At 39.0% G+C, this 18,414-nt stretch overlaps 1 protein-coding gene across 1 annotated transcript in view; it reads left to right on the top strand.

Annotated features, from left to right (window-relative positions):
• The window catches only part of CNTNAP2 (contactin associated protein 2), a 1,664,903-nt gene that overhangs the window by 809,084 nt on the left and 837,405 nt on the right, over positions 1-18,414 (top strand). Inside the window, exon 8 of the mRNA XM_038391157.1 lies at positions 3,114-3,378. Within this exon, the coding sequence (XP_038247085.1) occupies positions 3,114-3,378 (265 nt within the window). The remainder of the gene's footprint in view (positions 1-3,113; positions 3,379-18,414) is intronic.

The raw sequence follows: 18,414 nt of genomic DNA, 5'->3' as shown, positions 1-18,414 counted from the left end.
AAGTTCTTGGCTGTTCTGGGGTTGATCTCTCTCTCTCTCTCTCTTTCTAACCAGAAATGACATCCTGGACCTGAGACACCTTCTTAACTGAAGTTTCATTTTACTGGTACATCAGCAAATCAGCATTTTCTTACAAAAATCTGTTTTGTTGAAAAATTCCCAACCAGCTCTAATCAATGTTATGACAGCAAGTTTAATGTTGCTTCCACTATTGGCAGGGGGAGGAGGAGGGAGGGAGGAGGGGTTAGCTAGGAGGAAATTGGCTAAATAGAAAGTCAAAGGAAAGGGAGAGGAGTGATGAGAACAGAGTGGGTGAGAAGGAGGGGAGAAAGTATGAAGGACAGGTGTGGACTGAGGCTGAGGTGAAGAGACTGTGCAAGAGGGGACAAGGAGTGGTTGGAGCAAGCAGCCAATCGGTGCAGGTCAAAGAAAATCCAGTCAAAACCATAGAAAATATCAATGTCCATCAGTCTCTGTTTAAACTGTTTCCACAGCTGCTCTCCTGGCTGCAGTCTCTGCCTGGCTCCTCTTTGCAGTTTCTTTCCCCAAGGCTACATTGTGGGGGAGAGAGAAAAGATGCTGCGTAGGTGTTCATGCTTACATGATGGAGGGAAGGGCCTCTCCCTTGCACAGTTCTTGGCCTGGAGGGTGCTGGGGGGAGGGTGTGTCCAAGGCTGAACCCCATTTTACTCCTGTCTCTCCCCCACCAATGCAGCAGGTTAACCAGCTTAACCACCTCTCCCACTGCTCTGCTAGCTTCAGTCTCAATGCATAAGCTAAATATGAAGGGAGTATTTTTTTTATTTAAAATGTATGCTTTAGACCAGCATTGTGTTAAGCCTGAAGATGAGTAAAAATCTATTTTTATAAAAATAATGAACCAACAGTTAATAAAACGTTAGCAGCGGGATATAGGCTTTGCAAAACAATCTGTTCTGAGTTACATCTGTTTCGAGAATATGTATTCAGTTTATAGTTCTGTTTATTGGGAAAAGGTTTTAAAAGACAGTTGTTTTTCCAGCAGCGGTGATGCCTGGAAATGAGTAGGAAAAAATGACTTATAAATGTAAATTTAGAGTTAATTTGCAATATAGGGTAAAGATCATAATGCAAAGCCCAAGCTGTCTAACTTGAGAAGCTTCCACTGTTAGTCTTCTAGCATACTGTTAATAATTTTGCAGTAAGAACAAAAGTCATAACATAAATGCATGGTATATATTTGACTTTAAGACTTCAGTGCTGGATGAGTACTTCAGCAATTGATTCTGAACCTAGTCCATAGAAAAGGATCCATTTCTCTTTGAAAAATATGAATCTCGTTATTGTGGCAAACTTCAGATGAGTTCTAACTCTTTTCCCTGCTCTAGTAGACCATCTAAGTGAACTGGGCTTTACATAAAAGAGTAGTTTCCTGATGATGTACAGTCGTGGAGGGAAATAATAATCGAGTTTAGATTAAGTTGAATATCTCAGAGAAAAGATCAGGTCGGCTAACTGACAGAGAAACATGAAGGGAGTTATACGTTAGAATTATATGCTTCTTCCACAAGAAATCCTTTACACTGTTAGCATTTAGGAATACATTATCTCATTCCTGTGTAAGGGATTTGCATGCATTCACTCCCATTAGTAATAGTGGGAGTTACATATGCAACTCTCCCATGCATTAGAGGCAAGAGAGATTTAACGGTTCAAGATAGAATGTCAATCAGTTGTGAAAGCTGAGGCATCTTTGTCCTGAGGAAAATCTCAGTTCTTCACAGTAATAAAGCAACAAGAACTCTTAAATGCATGATAACGTGTGCCATGGACTGCTGATTAATTCACTAGGTACTAGGACAAAACACTTAGAATGCTGCCTTGTGTACCTGGTATGTCACCATTGAAGTGCCATCACAGAATGTCTGCTCTTCAGAGACACTGTGGTGCTCTGTGTCTATGCAGGACTAACTTGTCTACACAGGAGTTGTTACTTCCAGTTAATTGGCAGTCAGTTAATTCAATGTAGTTAACATATTTGCAAAGGCTAGTCTGGATACTCCGCAAATTTTTGTTCTAGGATACAAAATTTGTGATTTACCCTAGGGCTTAACCTAGCGGATTCTGTAACAAATGTTTGGGGATGTTCAAACTAACGTTTACAAATGTATTAATTAACTTAGGTAAAATTTCAGTCAATTAAAACCTCAAGGTGAAAATCTCTAGGCAAGCCCACTGGGACTCGCTTACAGTAAAGCAGTGAAGATGGTCCTTAGCCTTTATCAGCTAGGTGTTTATCATGCTCCTCATTCATGCTGTGAATTAAAAGCTTCAGTAACTCTTTGAAACAGTGAAGTTCTAAACTCTTGAATATAATGTTGTGTGATATATTATATGTTCCAGATGTGTGTTAAAACGATACTGTAACACTGGGATTGTGATAAAGAGAGACACTGGTCTTTAACATGTTCAGAATAAACACTTTTATTTTTTTAGGCTCAGGATGTCTTACATAGTTAGAACTTCTGTGCTGATGACAGCTAAATAGTAAATCTGCTAATTATACTGCCCTCTAGAGGTAGGATACCAGGCCGTATAACTTTCTGGCACTTTGTATAATGTCAATCTGATACGTGGATTGCATCTATAAAAACTTCCAATTTGAATACTGTAATGCCACAGAAGGTGCTTACTTTTAAATTTGTATCTGGGATGGGAGCACTGTGTACTAGCACATAGGAGATGTGCTCTTCCCATGATTGGTGTCTGTCTGCTATAGAACAAAGTCAATTAAATTTTAGGATTTATTTTTCTTAAAAAATAAAAAAAATCATTTTTGCTTCTCAGGGGATTAGTAATGACATGCAAAGTCTGTCACTGTTAGGTCACCATATGTAATTCATCCCTGGTCAGTAATCTTTACATCTAAACATATATGCTTATTTCATCATCATAACCTGCCTCTCATGCATTTTAACATGCAAAACGCCCCACACATTTACTTCAGTTGAAGTCTCATAAATAGAATGAAGCTCATACTCAGAAACCACACATTTCCAGCACTATTTATGGATGTAGAAAACTTTAAACACTGTATTTAAGTTGGGGTTTTGTGCTTTTTGTTTTTGTTTTAGGGAAACTTGAGTTTTTCGTGTGTGGAACCACATACAGTGCCTGTCTTTTTCAATGCTACCAGTTACCTGGAAGTCCTTGGTCGCCTGAATCAGGACCTGCTTTCAGTCAATTTCCAGTTTCGGACCTGGAACCCCAATGGACTTCTCCTCTTCAGCAACTTTGCCGATGGATTGGGTAATGTCGAGATTGACCTGACTGAAGGCAAAGTTAGTGTTCACATCAATGTCACCCAGGTGAAGAAGAATCGAATAGATATCTCATCAGGTAAGCAGATTTTCAGGGTTTGAGGTTTATTGTAAGTCTCACAACAAACACAGTGAGTTCAAAATTGAAAGAGTTTTATTCCTTGGACTTAAGTTCCAAATTTAACAATATTTTTTATTGTAGATTAATGAAATCCTTTATTTTATGCTTTGATGAACGAGAGGTGGAAGATGTGAAAATGGTATTTTCCTTTATAACTTTCTCTCAACTCATCCTTAGTGTTCTCTGCCTCATTTTGTTTTGAATAGTTGTGCTAAGCAAACGTTTATAATTGGTCCAAGGACATTTCTCAAGTATTAGAATATGGTTATGCTACATTTTTTCCTTTCTAATGGCTATTGAATTTTCTGTCTTTTTATCCCTTGCTCCATTATCAAAGCAGCGTTTATTTTTCCGCCCTCCCAAAGGGCAGACAGCATAGCCATTTCAAAGGTTGCTGTCACGTCTGATCTGTCAGTATGGAGATTGGAACCTCTCATGTTCATTCAACCTTCTACCTCTTCAGTTCCCCAGAGACCATCAGTGGGTACAGCTATAGTGGGGAAAATAACACATTTGAACTAATATGGTGAAAGATACTATTTTTATCTTAGCGGGAATGAGGGCAGTCATGTTTAAAAAAAAAACATGGTTAACCTTAGAGTTGGGTTAGATTTGAAAAGTAATTATCCAATGGTTAATCATGACCAGATAGTGTACTTTTAAACATGGTTGTCTTGTCCATCCTAAAGGCAGTACTGTGCGCAACATTGTGTTAGTTAAGCTATGTCAGTCAACATATTTTCTAATGTGATGCATTTTCCCAGTAAAGATATGCCCAACAGTGTACCTGATCGTTGTCATGGTGAGTTAGGTTACTCAAGTTTGCTTTCAAACCCAAGTGCTCTGTATGTCAGTGTGATACATTTTCTAGAATTGGGGTCAGGCTAATGCCAGATACGATATATAGCTATTAATTCACCAAGAACTTCATAGATTTAAATTTGAACTTTTGGGGGGGAGAAGGGTGGGGCATATACTTTAATCTTCACCAACATTTCTATTCTATCAGTGTTCGGAGATTAGCATGATGGGGAGAAAAAGAAACCACTTTTCATAGATAACCTATCTGAAGTGCACTAGCTGAATATTCATGCTGTACACAATTAATAATTTAGAAAGGGAGCTTTGAGGAAGTGTAAAACAAGAAAAATGCTTTGTATTTTTTTTAAATAAAAGTAATTATCATGTGGATGAATCAGGACAGTAACAATTTATTTGATAGGTTTCAGAGTAGCAGCCATGTTAGTCTGTATTCGCAAAAAGAAAAGGAGTACTTTTGGCACCTTAGAGACTAACCAATTTATTTGAGCATAAGCTTTCCGATGAAGTGAGCTGTAGCTCACGAAAGCTTATGCTCAAATAATTTTGTTAGTCTCTAAGGTGCCACAAGTACTCCTTTTTGTGAATTTATTTGATGTGTGGAAATATTTTTGTGAGTTCTTTTCTTTCTTTTCAGCTCACTAAGGCATAAAATAGAGCTGAATAAAACTTTTGCTACAAACCTAAAATTAGAGGAGTGTGTAACCTGTTTAGAGGTAGAACTGAATATAATAGTCATCGCACCATTTAAAAAAAAATCTAAATGTATTTCGTTCTGAGTTTGTGGAATTGGAACATTTTATGAAATATGTCAGTGATGTTTTATGTTATTTTTACTATTAGTGGTGGTTAGGTATTGTTTGTTGTTTTTTTAGCTTGGCAATATTAACACTGTAGATTTTATTTTATTTTCCTGTGTATTTATAATGTACAAGTGATAAGAGTCGGTAGTGCTCTGTTTATAGTGCAGGGAATGGAGAGGGAACATTTTGGCTCATGTGCTGGCACCTCTTAACAATAAGTACCTTGCCCCTCCAGCTGCTTGCTCCCTTGCTCTACTGCCCCAAAGTCTGGTTTAAAGACAGGTTCTTCCTGATGCCCTCCGGGGCTGTCAGAATACTTTTGCATTGCATTTTGAATAATCATCAGTTTGTTCTAGAAGTAGATTTCACAATCTGTTCAGCAAAATATTTGGAGTCCTTAAAATTTCACCAAGTTGCCATTAATTTTGCCTGAAGGTTGACTTGGGGCAAAACCATATAAAACATCAGTTAACATTTTGTGAAGCGGACTCGCATGAAGAGGAATCAAAAATGTTTGCACAAACCTCTGCCAAAATAAGCCACTGTATTTTACACAGCTGTAACCTAACATCAAGACACATGACTTCTTCCTCCGGAAGAAATCCTTCCAATCTACCTGGATGGTTTAATCAATAGTCCAGGAATCACATACAGCCATTTCATTTTATGACTATACTATTCTTGGTCCTTGCTTCCATTGGTGCTCTATATTATGGTTATGGATGCCTTACGGTGCTTAATAATATTAATAATATGCTTGGTAGTACATTTTGGTCTTTAGATTCATTTGTGTTTGGATAGTCATCCTGCATGTCTTTTGATCCATTTTACTTCCTTATTGTCGCTTGAGAATCAGTGTCTTGAATTGTGTATGCATATGAGGGTAAGGAGAAGACTCTAGCTCTCTATCAAAACTGATGACTTGCTAATTAAATTCCCATCCTTCTAAATGATTACTTGATACTACAGATTCTCTTATTAAAATATTGTGCATCTGTTGTACAGTGCCTTGTGATGTCTGGTAAGATTCAGATGATATATCAGCTGAAGTTTTTGTTGTCATCTTGGCAGAGCTTTCATATTTAATTAGATTGAATATGTTGTTTATGTACAGACAGGCAGCTCTTATTTTACATATGTTCATGGTATTTTATAGATCATTTGCTGAGTCATTTGCATTTCTAGCAGCCTCATAGCACCTATACCCATATTTATTGCTACCTATTGATGTCAGTGAGATAAATTACAGGTCATTGTAAAAGATACTAGGTACAACTGCAAAGTTTAGAGGCAATAGAATCAAGTAATCATCAAGGAGAATAAATTGACTGTGGTAAGAAAAGTGAGCACTGCTGTTAATTTGAGGGCTCTAAAGGAGGTTTATTGTTTGTCTTTAATGGCAATTCTGCTGCTCCTATTGTCATTTTATATAATGCTGCAGTGCTATATTCATCCAGAATTCCGTAAAGTAGTTTAATTTAAATCCTAACTGTATTGCTGATCAATTGCCTTTACTTCTTCCCTGAGGTAATAGGGTGCAATCATGAACTTTCTTTCCTCAGCTTAAAATGTGTTTTCCATTAGCAGAACTTGATTGCTCAAGTATTTACAGAAAGCAAATGCAAAAGGGTTCATGGAGAATTCATTTTCAAATATAAGAGCATACTTTGGGAAAATCTGTTGTTGTATTTTCAGGCCCCAGCAATAAATATTACATTTTGAGGGTGTTTTGCATATATTAAAATGTTGTGTATTAGAGATTCTTTTGACCAACTTCCAACCTCTTGAGGTCTGTAGTCTGTTGAACATTCTTCCTTTCACTGTTTGGGAAGGAAGCTACATGAATGCAATTTTGTTCAAAAACATGTGCCTTCTGCACAGTTGGACAGATATAATGAATGAGATGGACTGTGTCAGAAGCAGTGAAGACAGGAGAAAGCAAGGGATGAGCAGAGGTTGTGTGAGAGAGGATGTCCAGAATTAACATTATGACCTTCAGCTGCGTGGTACATGTAGGCACCAATAACTTAGGGAAGGATAGGAGAGAGGTCCTGGAGGCCAAATTTAGGTTGCTAGGTAAGAGATTGAAGTACAGAACCTCCATGGTAGCACTCCACATGCAGGGCCAGTTAGACAGACAGAACTTCAAGGTCTCAATGCATGGATGAAACAATGGTGTAGGAAGGAGGGGTTGAGATTTATTAGGAACTGGGAAACTTTTGGGAAAGGGGGAGCCTATATAGCAATGGTGGGCAACCTGCGGCCCAGAAGGGTAAGCTAATTGCGGGTTGCAAGACATTTTGCGGACATTAACCATCCACAGGCATGGCCTCCTGCAGCTTCCAGTGGCCATGGTTCTCCATTCCCAGCCAATGGGAGCCGCACGAAGCAGTGGCCAGCATGTCCCTGCGGTCCGTACCGCTTTCCGCAGCTCCCATTGGCCAGGCACGGCAAACCGCAGCCACAAGGAACTGCAGGGGGCCATGCCTGCGGATGGTCGATGTCCGCAAAATGTATCACGGCCCACAATCAGCTTACCCTGATGGGCTGCAGGTTGCCAAACACTGCTATACAGGAAGGATGGGCTCCACCTAAACCAAAATGGAACCATACTGCTAGCACTTAACATTAAAAAGGTTGTAGAGCAATTTCTAAACTAAGGGCTGGGGGAAAGTCGACAGGTGTAGAGGAGCACATGGTTTGGACAGCGACATCCATTACAGGAGGATCTACTAATGGAGATTCTCTATGTCCTAGTAAGGAGGAGAGTATGGAAGATAAAATACAGGTAGGATCTGCTGAGAAACAGTCAAATGATAAAAAAAGTTATTCAATTACATCAGCTAAAAAGTGATATGTTTTTAAAGTGCGTATATGCCAACGCTAGAAGCCTAAATAATAAGATGGGTGAACTAGAGTGCCTCGTATTGAATGAGGATATTGATATAATAGGCATCACAGAAACTTGGTGGAATGAGGATAAATCAATGGGACACAGTAATACCAGGAAACAAAATATCAGAAGGACTGAACAGGTCATGCTGGTGGGGGAGTGGCATTATATATGAAAGAAAGTGTAGAATCAAATGAAGTAAAAATCTTAAATGAATCAAACTACCATAGAGTCTGTATGGATAGTAATTCCATGTTCAAATAATAATAATAATTAATAATATTGCAGTAGGGATATATTGCCAACCACTTGACCAGGATGGTGATAGAGACTGTGAAATGCTCAGGGAGATTAGAGAGGCTATTATAATAAAAAACTCAATAATAATGGGGGATTTCAGCTATCCCCATATTGATGGGTACATGTCACCTCAGGACGGGATGCAGAGATAAAATTTCTTGACATCTTAAACGACTGCTTCTTGGAGCAGCTAGTCCTGGAGCCCACAAGAAGTGGCAATTCCTGATTTAGTCCTAAGTGGAGCACAGGATCAGGTCCAAGAGGTGACTATAGCTGGACAGCTTGGTAATAGTGACCATAATATAATTAAATTTAACATCCCTGTAGCGGGGAAAACACCACAGCAGCCCAACACTGAAGCATTTAATTTCAGAAAGGGGAACTACACAAAAATGAGGAGATCAGTTAAACAAAAATTAAAAGGTATCGCATCAAAACTAAAATCCCTGTAAACTGCATGGAAACTTTTTAAAGACACCATAACAGAGGCTCAAATTAAATGTATACCCCAAATTAATAAAAACATAGTAAGAGAACCAAAAAAGTGTCACCGTGGCTAAACAACAAAGTGAAAGAAGCAGTGAGAGGCAAAAAGTCTTTCTTTAAAAAGTGGAAGTTAAATCCTAGTGAGGAAAATAGAAAGGAGCATAAACACTGACAAACAAAGTGTAAAAATACAATTAGGAAGGCCAAAAAAGAATTAGAAATACAGCTAGCTAAAGACTCAAAAAGAAATACCAAAGAAATTTAAATACATCAGAAGCAGGAACAACCTGCGGCACCACTGGATGAACAAGATGCTGAAGGAGCACTCAAGGACGATAAGGCCATTGTGGAGAAACTAAATGAATTCTTTGCATCGGTCTTCATGGTTGAGGAATTGATGGAGATACCTAACCTGAGCCATTATTCTTACGTGACAAATCTGAGGAATTGTCCCAGATATAGGAGTTATTAAAGGAGGATTTGGAACAAATTGATAAACTAAACAAAAGTAAGTCACCAAGACCAGATGGTATTCACCCACAATCTCTGAAGGAACTCAAATGTGAAATTGCAGGACTACTAACTGTAGTCTGTAACCTATCATTTAAATCAGCTTCTGTACCAAATGACTGGAGGATAGCTAATGTGACACCAATTTTTAAAAAGGACTCCAGAGGTGAGTCTGTCAATTACAGGCCGGTAAGCATGACATCAGTACTGGGCAAACTTGTTGAAACTATAGTAAAGAACAAAATTGTCAGACACATAGATGAACATAATTTGTTGGGGAAGAGTCAACATGGTTTTTCTAAAGGGAAATCAATCCTCACCAATCTACTAAAATTCTTTGAGGGGGTCAACAAGCATGTGGACAAGGGGGATCCAGTGGATATTGTGTGCATAGATTTTCAGAAAGCCTTTGACAAGTTCCCTCACCACAAACTGTTAAGCAAAGTAAGCAGTTATGGGATAAGAGGGAAGGTTCTCTAATGGATTGGTAACTGTTTAAAAGATAGGAATCAAAGGGTAGGACTAAATGGTCAGTTTTCAGAATGGAGAGAGGTGAATAGTGGTGAGGCAATACTGGGTCCAGACCTGGAAAAAGTGATAAACAGTGAGGTGGCAAAATTTTCAGATGATACAAAACTACGCAAGATAGTTAAGTCCCAAGCAGACTGTGAAGAGCTACAGAAGGATCTCTCAAAACTGGGTGACTGGGCAACAAAATGGCAGATGAAATTCAATGTTGATAAATGCAAAGTAATGCACATTGGAAAACATAATCCCAACTGTACATATAAAATGATGGGGTCTAAATTAGCTGTTGCCACCCAAGAAAGAGATCTTGGAGTCATTGTGGATAGTTCTCTGAAAACATCCACTCAATGTACAGTGGCAATCAAAAAAGAAAATAGACAGTTGGGAATCATTAAGAAAGGGATATATAATAAGACAGAAAATACCATATTGCCTCTATATAAATCCATGGTACGCCCACATCTTGAATACTGCATGCAGATGTGGTCACCCCATCTCAAATAAGATATATTGGAATTGGAAAAGGTTCAGAAAAGGTCAAAAAAATTATTAGGCGTATGGAACGGCTGCCATATGAGGAGAGATTAATAAGACTGGGACTTTTCAGCTTGGAAAAGAGATGACTAAGGGGGAATATGATAGAGGCCTATAAAATCATGACTGGTGTAGAGAAAGTAAATAAAGAAGTATTATTTATTCCTTCTCATAACAGAAGAACTAGGGGCTACCAAATGAAATTAATAGGCAGCAGGTTTAAAAACAACAAAAGGAAGTATTTTTTCACACAACACACAGTCAACCTGTGGAACTCCTTGCCAGAGGATGTTGTGAAGGCCAAGACCATAACAGGGTTCAAAAAAGAAGTAGATAAATTCATGTAGGATATGTCCATCAATGGCTATTAGCCAGGATGGGCAGGGATGGTGTCCCTAGCCACTGTTTGCCAGAAGCTGGGAATGGGCGACAAGGAATTGATCACTTGATGATTACCTGTTCTGTTCATTCCCTTTGGGACATCTGGCATTGGCCACTGTTGGAAGACAGGATACGGGGCTAGATGGACCTTGAGATGCAGCCAGCCAATATGGCCATTCTTATGTTCAGATAGTGTGCCGTTCCCCTCTGGGGTTGTCTGGACCATTGATCTGCTAGGTCACTCTGATCCTTGACTCTGGACGGCAACCTTACGCTGCTCTGCTTTGAGAACCCCCACTCCTGGGCTGTTCATACACAGCCTCTGGCATGTAAGCTGCTCCCAACTACTTGCAACCGAATGACACTAGCCAATATCTCTGGTCCCAGACACAACCCTAGGAATCTCTGTCTTTCAGTTTCAAGTTATGCCTGCTGGACATGGCAAGCTTATATAACTTCATCAATTTAACAGAGAAATTGATATGTCCGAGGCTTCTTATCCCAAGGGGAGTTTGACATGCTTCAAACCAAATGCACTGCTTCAGGTAGAATAAACAAACAGATTTATTTACTACAAAAATACATTTTAAGTTATTATAAGTCAAAGCATAACAAGTCAGATTTGGTCAAATGAAATAAAATCAAAATGCATTCTAAGCTGATCTTCACACTTTCAATGCCCTTACAAACTTAGATGCTTCTCACCATAGGCTGGCTGGTTGCTCTTCAGCCAGGATCTCCCCTTTGATCAGCGCTTCAGTCACTTGGTGTGGTGTCTATAGATGTAGGTGGAAGAGAGAAGAAGAGCATGGCAAATGTCTCTTCCTTTTTTTTTGATTACTCAGGAATCACAGAATATCAGGGTTGGAAGGGACCTCAGGAGGTCATCTAATCCAACCCCCTGCTCAAAGCAGGACCAATCCCCAATTTTTGCCCCAGATCCCTAAATGGCCCCCTCAAGGATTGAACTCTCAACCCTGGGTTTAGCAGGCCAACGCTCAAACCACTGTGCTATTCCTTCCTCCCCCCCCCCATTTTATCATGTCCTTTCTTCCCTCTTAGCTTTGTTTCCCCCCATCCCCCTTCAGAGTTAGGTGAGCATTACTGAGTCTCTCCAAGCAAGGTTGAGCAATTCCCCTGGTGTGGCCTGATGTTACACTAGCTGAGAATCTGGCCTCAATTACCTTCTGTTCATTTTAAAACAGCTAAAATTCAATAAACACCATGAAAGTAAAATGGTGGAAATCATTATTGACAAAATAAACACCAAAACACAGCATCATAGACTATATTTCTAGTGTTCAAATTTTCCTAAATGGAAAAGTGCAAGCATATCAGGAGAAAAATATCAATGACTGCTTCTTATTAGGAAGTTATCAGTGCAAGTGAGGTTAATTTCAAATCCTGCTTTTGATGTTAATTTCTGATGCTGCAATGTTCAATTTCTAGTAATAAAACTGGTACTAAATATAAACTCTGAATTAACCAAAGATCCTTCCCCAGGGCAAGCCTTAGGCTCTGAGCAGGAACCTAGCACTCAGGCCCTGGCTCTGCAATGTTTGGGGGATTTTCCCACTCAGTTCCAATCCTAAAAGGCTCAGATCTCTGTCTGGTGCTTCTGGGGTTGTCAGTTAACTGAACAAATGGGAATTAACACAAAGGAATTGTCCCAAAGCTGAATTGAGGCTCTCTTCCTTCAGAGGACACTTGCCAGACTCTGGCCTGCTGTATTAATTTAAAGGGAATATATGGGCCCAAAGTATCACGGTTTAACATGAGACTGAAACTGTCCAACATTAAACAGTTTTAAATGAGGTTTGATATCCAGAGACATCAGTTTTAGTTTCATGGCAAATACACCAAGAATCTCATGCCAAATTTTAGGACTTTATTCACTAAGATATATGTGATGGGGTGTATTAGGCCTGGAGCCTGACTGTTGGACACCTCACAGTGCTACCATACTTCGCCCAGAAAAGAGCAGGGGATGTGGAACCTCCAAGCAGCTTAGAGCGGCTGTATGAGATGCAGCCAGCCAAAAAAAAAGGCTGCAGGGAGCAGCCAGTCAGGCCCCAGCACGTGTTGCCAGGCATGGGGTTTGTATACTTCCCTCACACTGGTACTAAAAGTGGTGGGAAAATCACTTGGATTTGCAAAAAAGTGAAATCAGTGTTGAGTGTGTGTGTGTGTGTGAGATGGCAAAAGGCAGATTTTTCTGGGAAGTTGTGTGTGTGTGAGAGAGTATGTGTGAAAAATCTCTGTTATAGCAAATGACCTACTTCCATTTACACTTTGTAAAGTGTTGGAGTTTTTTGTTTTTGTTTGCTTTGTTTTGAAGAAAGCCTTCGTGAACAAGTACAGAATTTACCAAACTTGTGAGGATTTGAGGCTTGGTTCCTAAACTTTTACTATTCTGATTAGTCCTATTGACTTCAGTGTAATGACCTGTGTGAGTAAAAATAAGAGTACATCAGCCAGATATTCCTTAAGGCCCCCCTGTGAGGTAGATAAGTATTATTATCTCAATTTTATGGATGGGGAAAATGAAGTAGAGAGAGATGCACGGGTATTTTTAAAGAGGGCCTATTTGGATTCACAGCACAGAATGTTAACACTCAATTTTGGATGCTGCAATGTTTGAAATGGCTTCAGAGGGGGCATCTTTTTCAGTTTGGCATCTGTCTAAAATAAGCAGAGTTTAAGACTCTGAGTTTTGTTAACAGTGTAGGGACTCAGTCTCATATTCAATTTGTAGGCTGCCTCAAATCTCTAGAAGAAAATGTAAAGATCACCCTCTCAGTAAAGACTGCCAGCCATTCTTTCATCAGATAAAAAAATTATCAGGTGAAAAAAAGTATTTTCCTTTTCAATTTGACCCTTTGTTTTTTCTCATTAATACTAGTAATTGATTATCAATAGTTAGGATTGGTACATAATCCATTAATGACTCAAAAGCCTTCAGATTTGTCTGTCTGTATAACTGGTGGATAAAGCTTAGGTAACACAAATCAGGAATGCCAAATACTAAGACAATCCAAATTATTTGTAGAGGAGAGAGTATGACCAACAATTTATTGAACTATACTATTCATTCCCAGTCTCACTTAGTATAGGGGCATAGATTTGAGCTACAACAATTTACATCCTCTTGTTCAATGCTAGCTAGAGGTTATGTGTGTTACTTTAGGGATTTGTCTGGAATTGCCTTTGCATCTTGATAATACACAAATAAGCTGACTATGAGAGGTCCACAAGGCATGCAACAAAAAGGATTTGGGTGAATAGATTCTAGCTCATGGCAAGCTTCATCTGACTGTGACTTTACATCATATTTCATTTCACAAAGACTCAGTGCTACCATCAAACAGACTGAGCAGTACTCTATTCTTAACACTATTTAACTGCATGCTGGTTACATGTATTATTTAGGAAGTTGTTTCTAGCATGAAATAAGTAAAAGAAATGGAGAGGGAAGGAGAGGAGATATTCCACCCCTTTACATCAGATTATGTCACTTTACTGACTGTTTGCTCAGCCAGGTTTCTCTTCATCCCATGAGCTTTTAATTTTTAGCCCCTAAAGGGTCAAAGAGGGCTGTGGGAAATAATAAAAAAAAAGGTTGGTCAAAAATTTACTTCCAATAAGCACTGTTGAGCTAAGAGAAGGGAAGGGGGCAGATCTCCCAATATGGAAGGCAGAAGCAGCTGTCACGCAAACTCCTGATTCTGCTCTTCCCTGCATCAGAGTAAATCAGGAGCCAAGTCCATTTGTTCAACAGAGTTACTCCAATGTAAAACTGGTGTAAGTGGGAGGTGAATCTGGCTCAGTGAGAAAGAATAATAAATAAGACAGAGTGTCAATGAATAGATTACTGAATGGGATAGTATTATGCCGGTGTGAAGTACCTAAAGCTTGTCTATATATCTAGAATACAACTAGCCAATTGACCTTTAATATACAGAGTTAACTCTAATTAATATGTGCATAGTCAGATATTGGTCAACATATACATTAGAAAGAGGAAAGACTCTCTAAACAGCTAAACAGTCCAGAGATTTCCTTTTCCTCCTGATTTTAAAAGGACTGTGCATATATTTATTTATTTATTTATTTATTTTGGGAGGGCGGTAGGCAAATTCTGTTCTTGCTTGCATAGGGTAACTTCAGAATAACTTCCCTGAAGTCACTGTTGTCAATCTGGATTGACTTCAGATATAAGTGGAAGCACTTTGCCTTTTGGACGATGGAAAGGGAAATGTCCTCCTTCTCTTCTTACTCTGCCTAAAAGCCTCTTCTAGTGAGATTTCTAGCTCAGGTTTGCAGACCAACAAGCTCCTTTAAACTGAGTTATAGTTCAGAAAGGTATCAAAACTTTGGAATGCTTTGATCACCCAAACCACATATCTCAATTTCACTAGCAGGGGGGAAAACTCTGGTATGTCACTAATAACCACAAATCTCACTATGGGGAAGCAATGTGAGAACACTAAAATGCTACTCCTGTGAAATTCTGTGAGAGCTTACCTCTGTTCCTTGATGACAAACCACATACCCATGGCTCAGTGAGCAAAATAACTTCCATTCCTATAGAGGAAAGGTAAAGTTTTCATGGTGGCTGATTCTGAAATAATCCCCTGATTTATCACATGTTTACCTTCTCACTTTATGGCTTTTCACAGACAGCTTTGACCTTTCCTGTTTAAACATCCTCAACTCAATCTAAATACAACAAGCTCTATGAAGAGCTCTTGGATTGTTAACACAATCTACAGCATAAATCCCTGCAAAGGGACATTGTCCCTTTGGCCCTTAATATCTTAACAGAGACGTTCCATTATGCATAAAATCTTCCACCATTAAATTTAATTCCTCTTCCTGGAGTTCCTTTCTCCCTCTCCCAACTCCCCTTAGTTAACATCTCATTCCAAGCTTCTGCTCAAGGCTATCTCTCTGGTTCATCCTGTCAAGCACAAGCTTATTAGAACTTGGAACATGAATATCTTTTTGTCATCTTTATCTGCATTAGATAAATCTGCCTTCTCCCCATGGGATCTTTCTGGGAAGTTTTCCTCCCTTCTTTTGTCTCTGCTGAGTCTCAAGTTGCCAGAGTTACAGTTCTTTTATATTTTAGACTCTGGGTTAAGATAACATCCTTGGGGTAATAAAGTGTTGCTGTGTGATAGATGTAAAGCACTACTGGTCCAGCTACAATACCTAGTGGCATTTCATTTGGGAATCTCAAGAAATGTTTTTGCTTTCATTGTTAAATAAAGATTCAAGTGGAAAAAATGTGTGTGTGTGTAAAAGGGGAAGGGAGCACTCCTTCTGGCACTGGGTTAGCAATCCCATCTGGCTCTCTACATATTATTGGCTCTGAGTTAAACAAGGTAATTGTATTTTCTCCATGTTATCTAAAGTATTAGGTATAGAACTATTGTATTACAATGCAATAGGTTATCAAACCAGTTCTGGGAGGTACTAGAGTTCTTCATTGCTATCTTTTTTCTTTTCAGAAAATTGATGAGGTTGACTCAAGGTTTTGTAATTTCTGCTTTACGGAGAATGGCTTTTCACTGTAGAGATGACTACCAGATACAGAGGCTGCATTCTACAAACTAAGTGATAGAGGAGCAACTGAAAAAAAGATTACTGCTACTGATAAAACTGCCTATTACCTGCATTGCACCTTGTCTCATACTTTTGGGGACTCACAATCAGGAGATCTGAGTTCAGTCCCCAGCACTCTTACTGACTGGCTGTGTGACTTTGGGCAAGTCACTTCACCTCTCTCTGCTTTAGTGTCTCCAAATATAACATCAGTGTCATAACACTTTGCAAGACACTGCGAATTTCAGTGATCAATGGCTGATATATGCCAGGTATCATAACTACCACTCAAGCAATCAGTTTGTTATGCAGGTTTTTTTATTAGGAAGAAAAGAGAGAATATTAAAGAGCTAGATGGGAATTTTAGCTTCATAGCTGTCCGTTAAAATGTATGTAAGTGATATGGATAAAACTGGACACAACTCTTTGAAAATATACCCTTATCATGCATGATTTTTTAATTAAATAAATTTGATGGGCAGCATGGTCAGCCTTAGTTACTTTCCTTGCCATAGTTGTCAACTTCAAATCATTTCCTTGCTTGGGAATCACGATGGCATTTTTGATTAGGGCCCAATCTCTCTCCAACAAAGTCAATGAGAATTTTGCCATTGGCATAATTGGGGGAAAAATGGGACCCTTAGTTTTGAATGGTAGACAGCTGCCCAGTCTTTCTACCTTTATCCAGAGCACATGACGTTTTACTTCAGAAGCTCTTCTTTCTCTGTATTATGTTAGTATACATATTTGCGACCAAGGACAGCTCTCTTGAGATCTTATTTGGCAAGATGAAGGAGGCTTATTTAAAACTATTTAAATCCTATTGGAACAGCAAGAGGCTGGTATTAAAAGGTTGTTAAAAAGGACATGTCAGAATGTGATAGTTGTTGGCTTCTCTATCTTTAGAAAGTTCAATATGATTTTTCACCACCACCATTATTGCTTTCTGATTAAAGTAGCTATGAAGAAAGGAACATTAGGATGCAATAGAAAGGAGAGCTTCTGCAATTGTATTGGTTATGCTTATGCACATTCTAGAAGTGATGCCCTTAAGGTGCCATTGAATATTCATGTAGGCTTCATGTAATAGGAAGGGGGTGAAGGAAATGTTTTCTAATAGCTAGAAGACTGGGTATCAGAACTCTTGCACTCTATTCCCAGGTCAGCATTTTGTGACTTAGGTACCTGAGGTTTAACTCTCCCAAAACTTTTCTCATCTACAAAGTCTCATGTCTTTCCTTCTCCTTAAACTCTTCTCATCCTCAAATGGTTGAGGTTAGAGTAAGTCTCCTTCCATCCATGGAGGTCTGGAGATCCCTCTAGTGTTCCTTAACATCATACTATGCATTAGCATGAAGGGATTACTCCAGGGGGTAGTCAATAGGTGGACTCTGGGCCAAATCTGGACCACCAGATGCTTTTGAAGAGACCCTGAAATCTTTGTATTTACTTATATTTATCATTACTGTTGGTGTTTATTATTATTTTCTCTGGAGTCAGGACCTTGACTATACCATGATCAAGAAATTTGGACCTCAACAAAAAATAGTTGACTAGCCCTGGATTACTCAGTGGAGATTCAAGGGGGCATCCCTTCTTCCAGAGACCAAAGCATGCTGCTTCCACTTGCTTCCAGGCCAGGGTGCAAGGGACAAAGTTCAATCCTAAATGTGGAACCTGTCATAACCAAGTTCAGTTTTCAATATCTTTTTAACCCCATCCTGTATCATATGCATTTTGCTGGGGATCAGAGCAGTGGACTGGACTTATACACTGAAGCTCAGACTTTTCCATTTTGAGGGCCTGTGCGCTTAATTATTTATGTTGGTAGTCTTTCTCCTAGAAGTTCCATCAACACTGTGTTGCCGATTTTAAAACTAAAAAATAACATAAACAACTAGTGCATGACAAGGCTTCCCTAACACTTGCCTGCTTAAATGTAAATGGTTACTTATTCCACTGATTTTATATGGGCATATCTCTATATGACAGTGATAGGACAGGGTAACTCCTGTGCCTGTATGTATCTTTCATCAGATATTAGGGAAGTTTAAAATATGTTCAGAATTTGTAATGTGTTAGATCTTCAATTCACTGTTGGTATGGGGACTGCAGAAACGGAAGCACAAATCA

This window comes from Dermochelys coriacea, chromosome 2, assembly GCF_009764565.3.
Source record: "Dermochelys coriacea isolate rDerCor1 chromosome 2, rDerCor1.pri.v4, whole genome shotgun sequence".
NCBI lineage: Eukaryota > Metazoa > Chordata > Testudines > Dermochelyidae > Dermochelys > Dermochelys coriacea.
The sequence above is the reverse complement of the archived record's forward strand: the minus strand, read 5'-3'. Positions and strand labels throughout refer to the sequence as shown.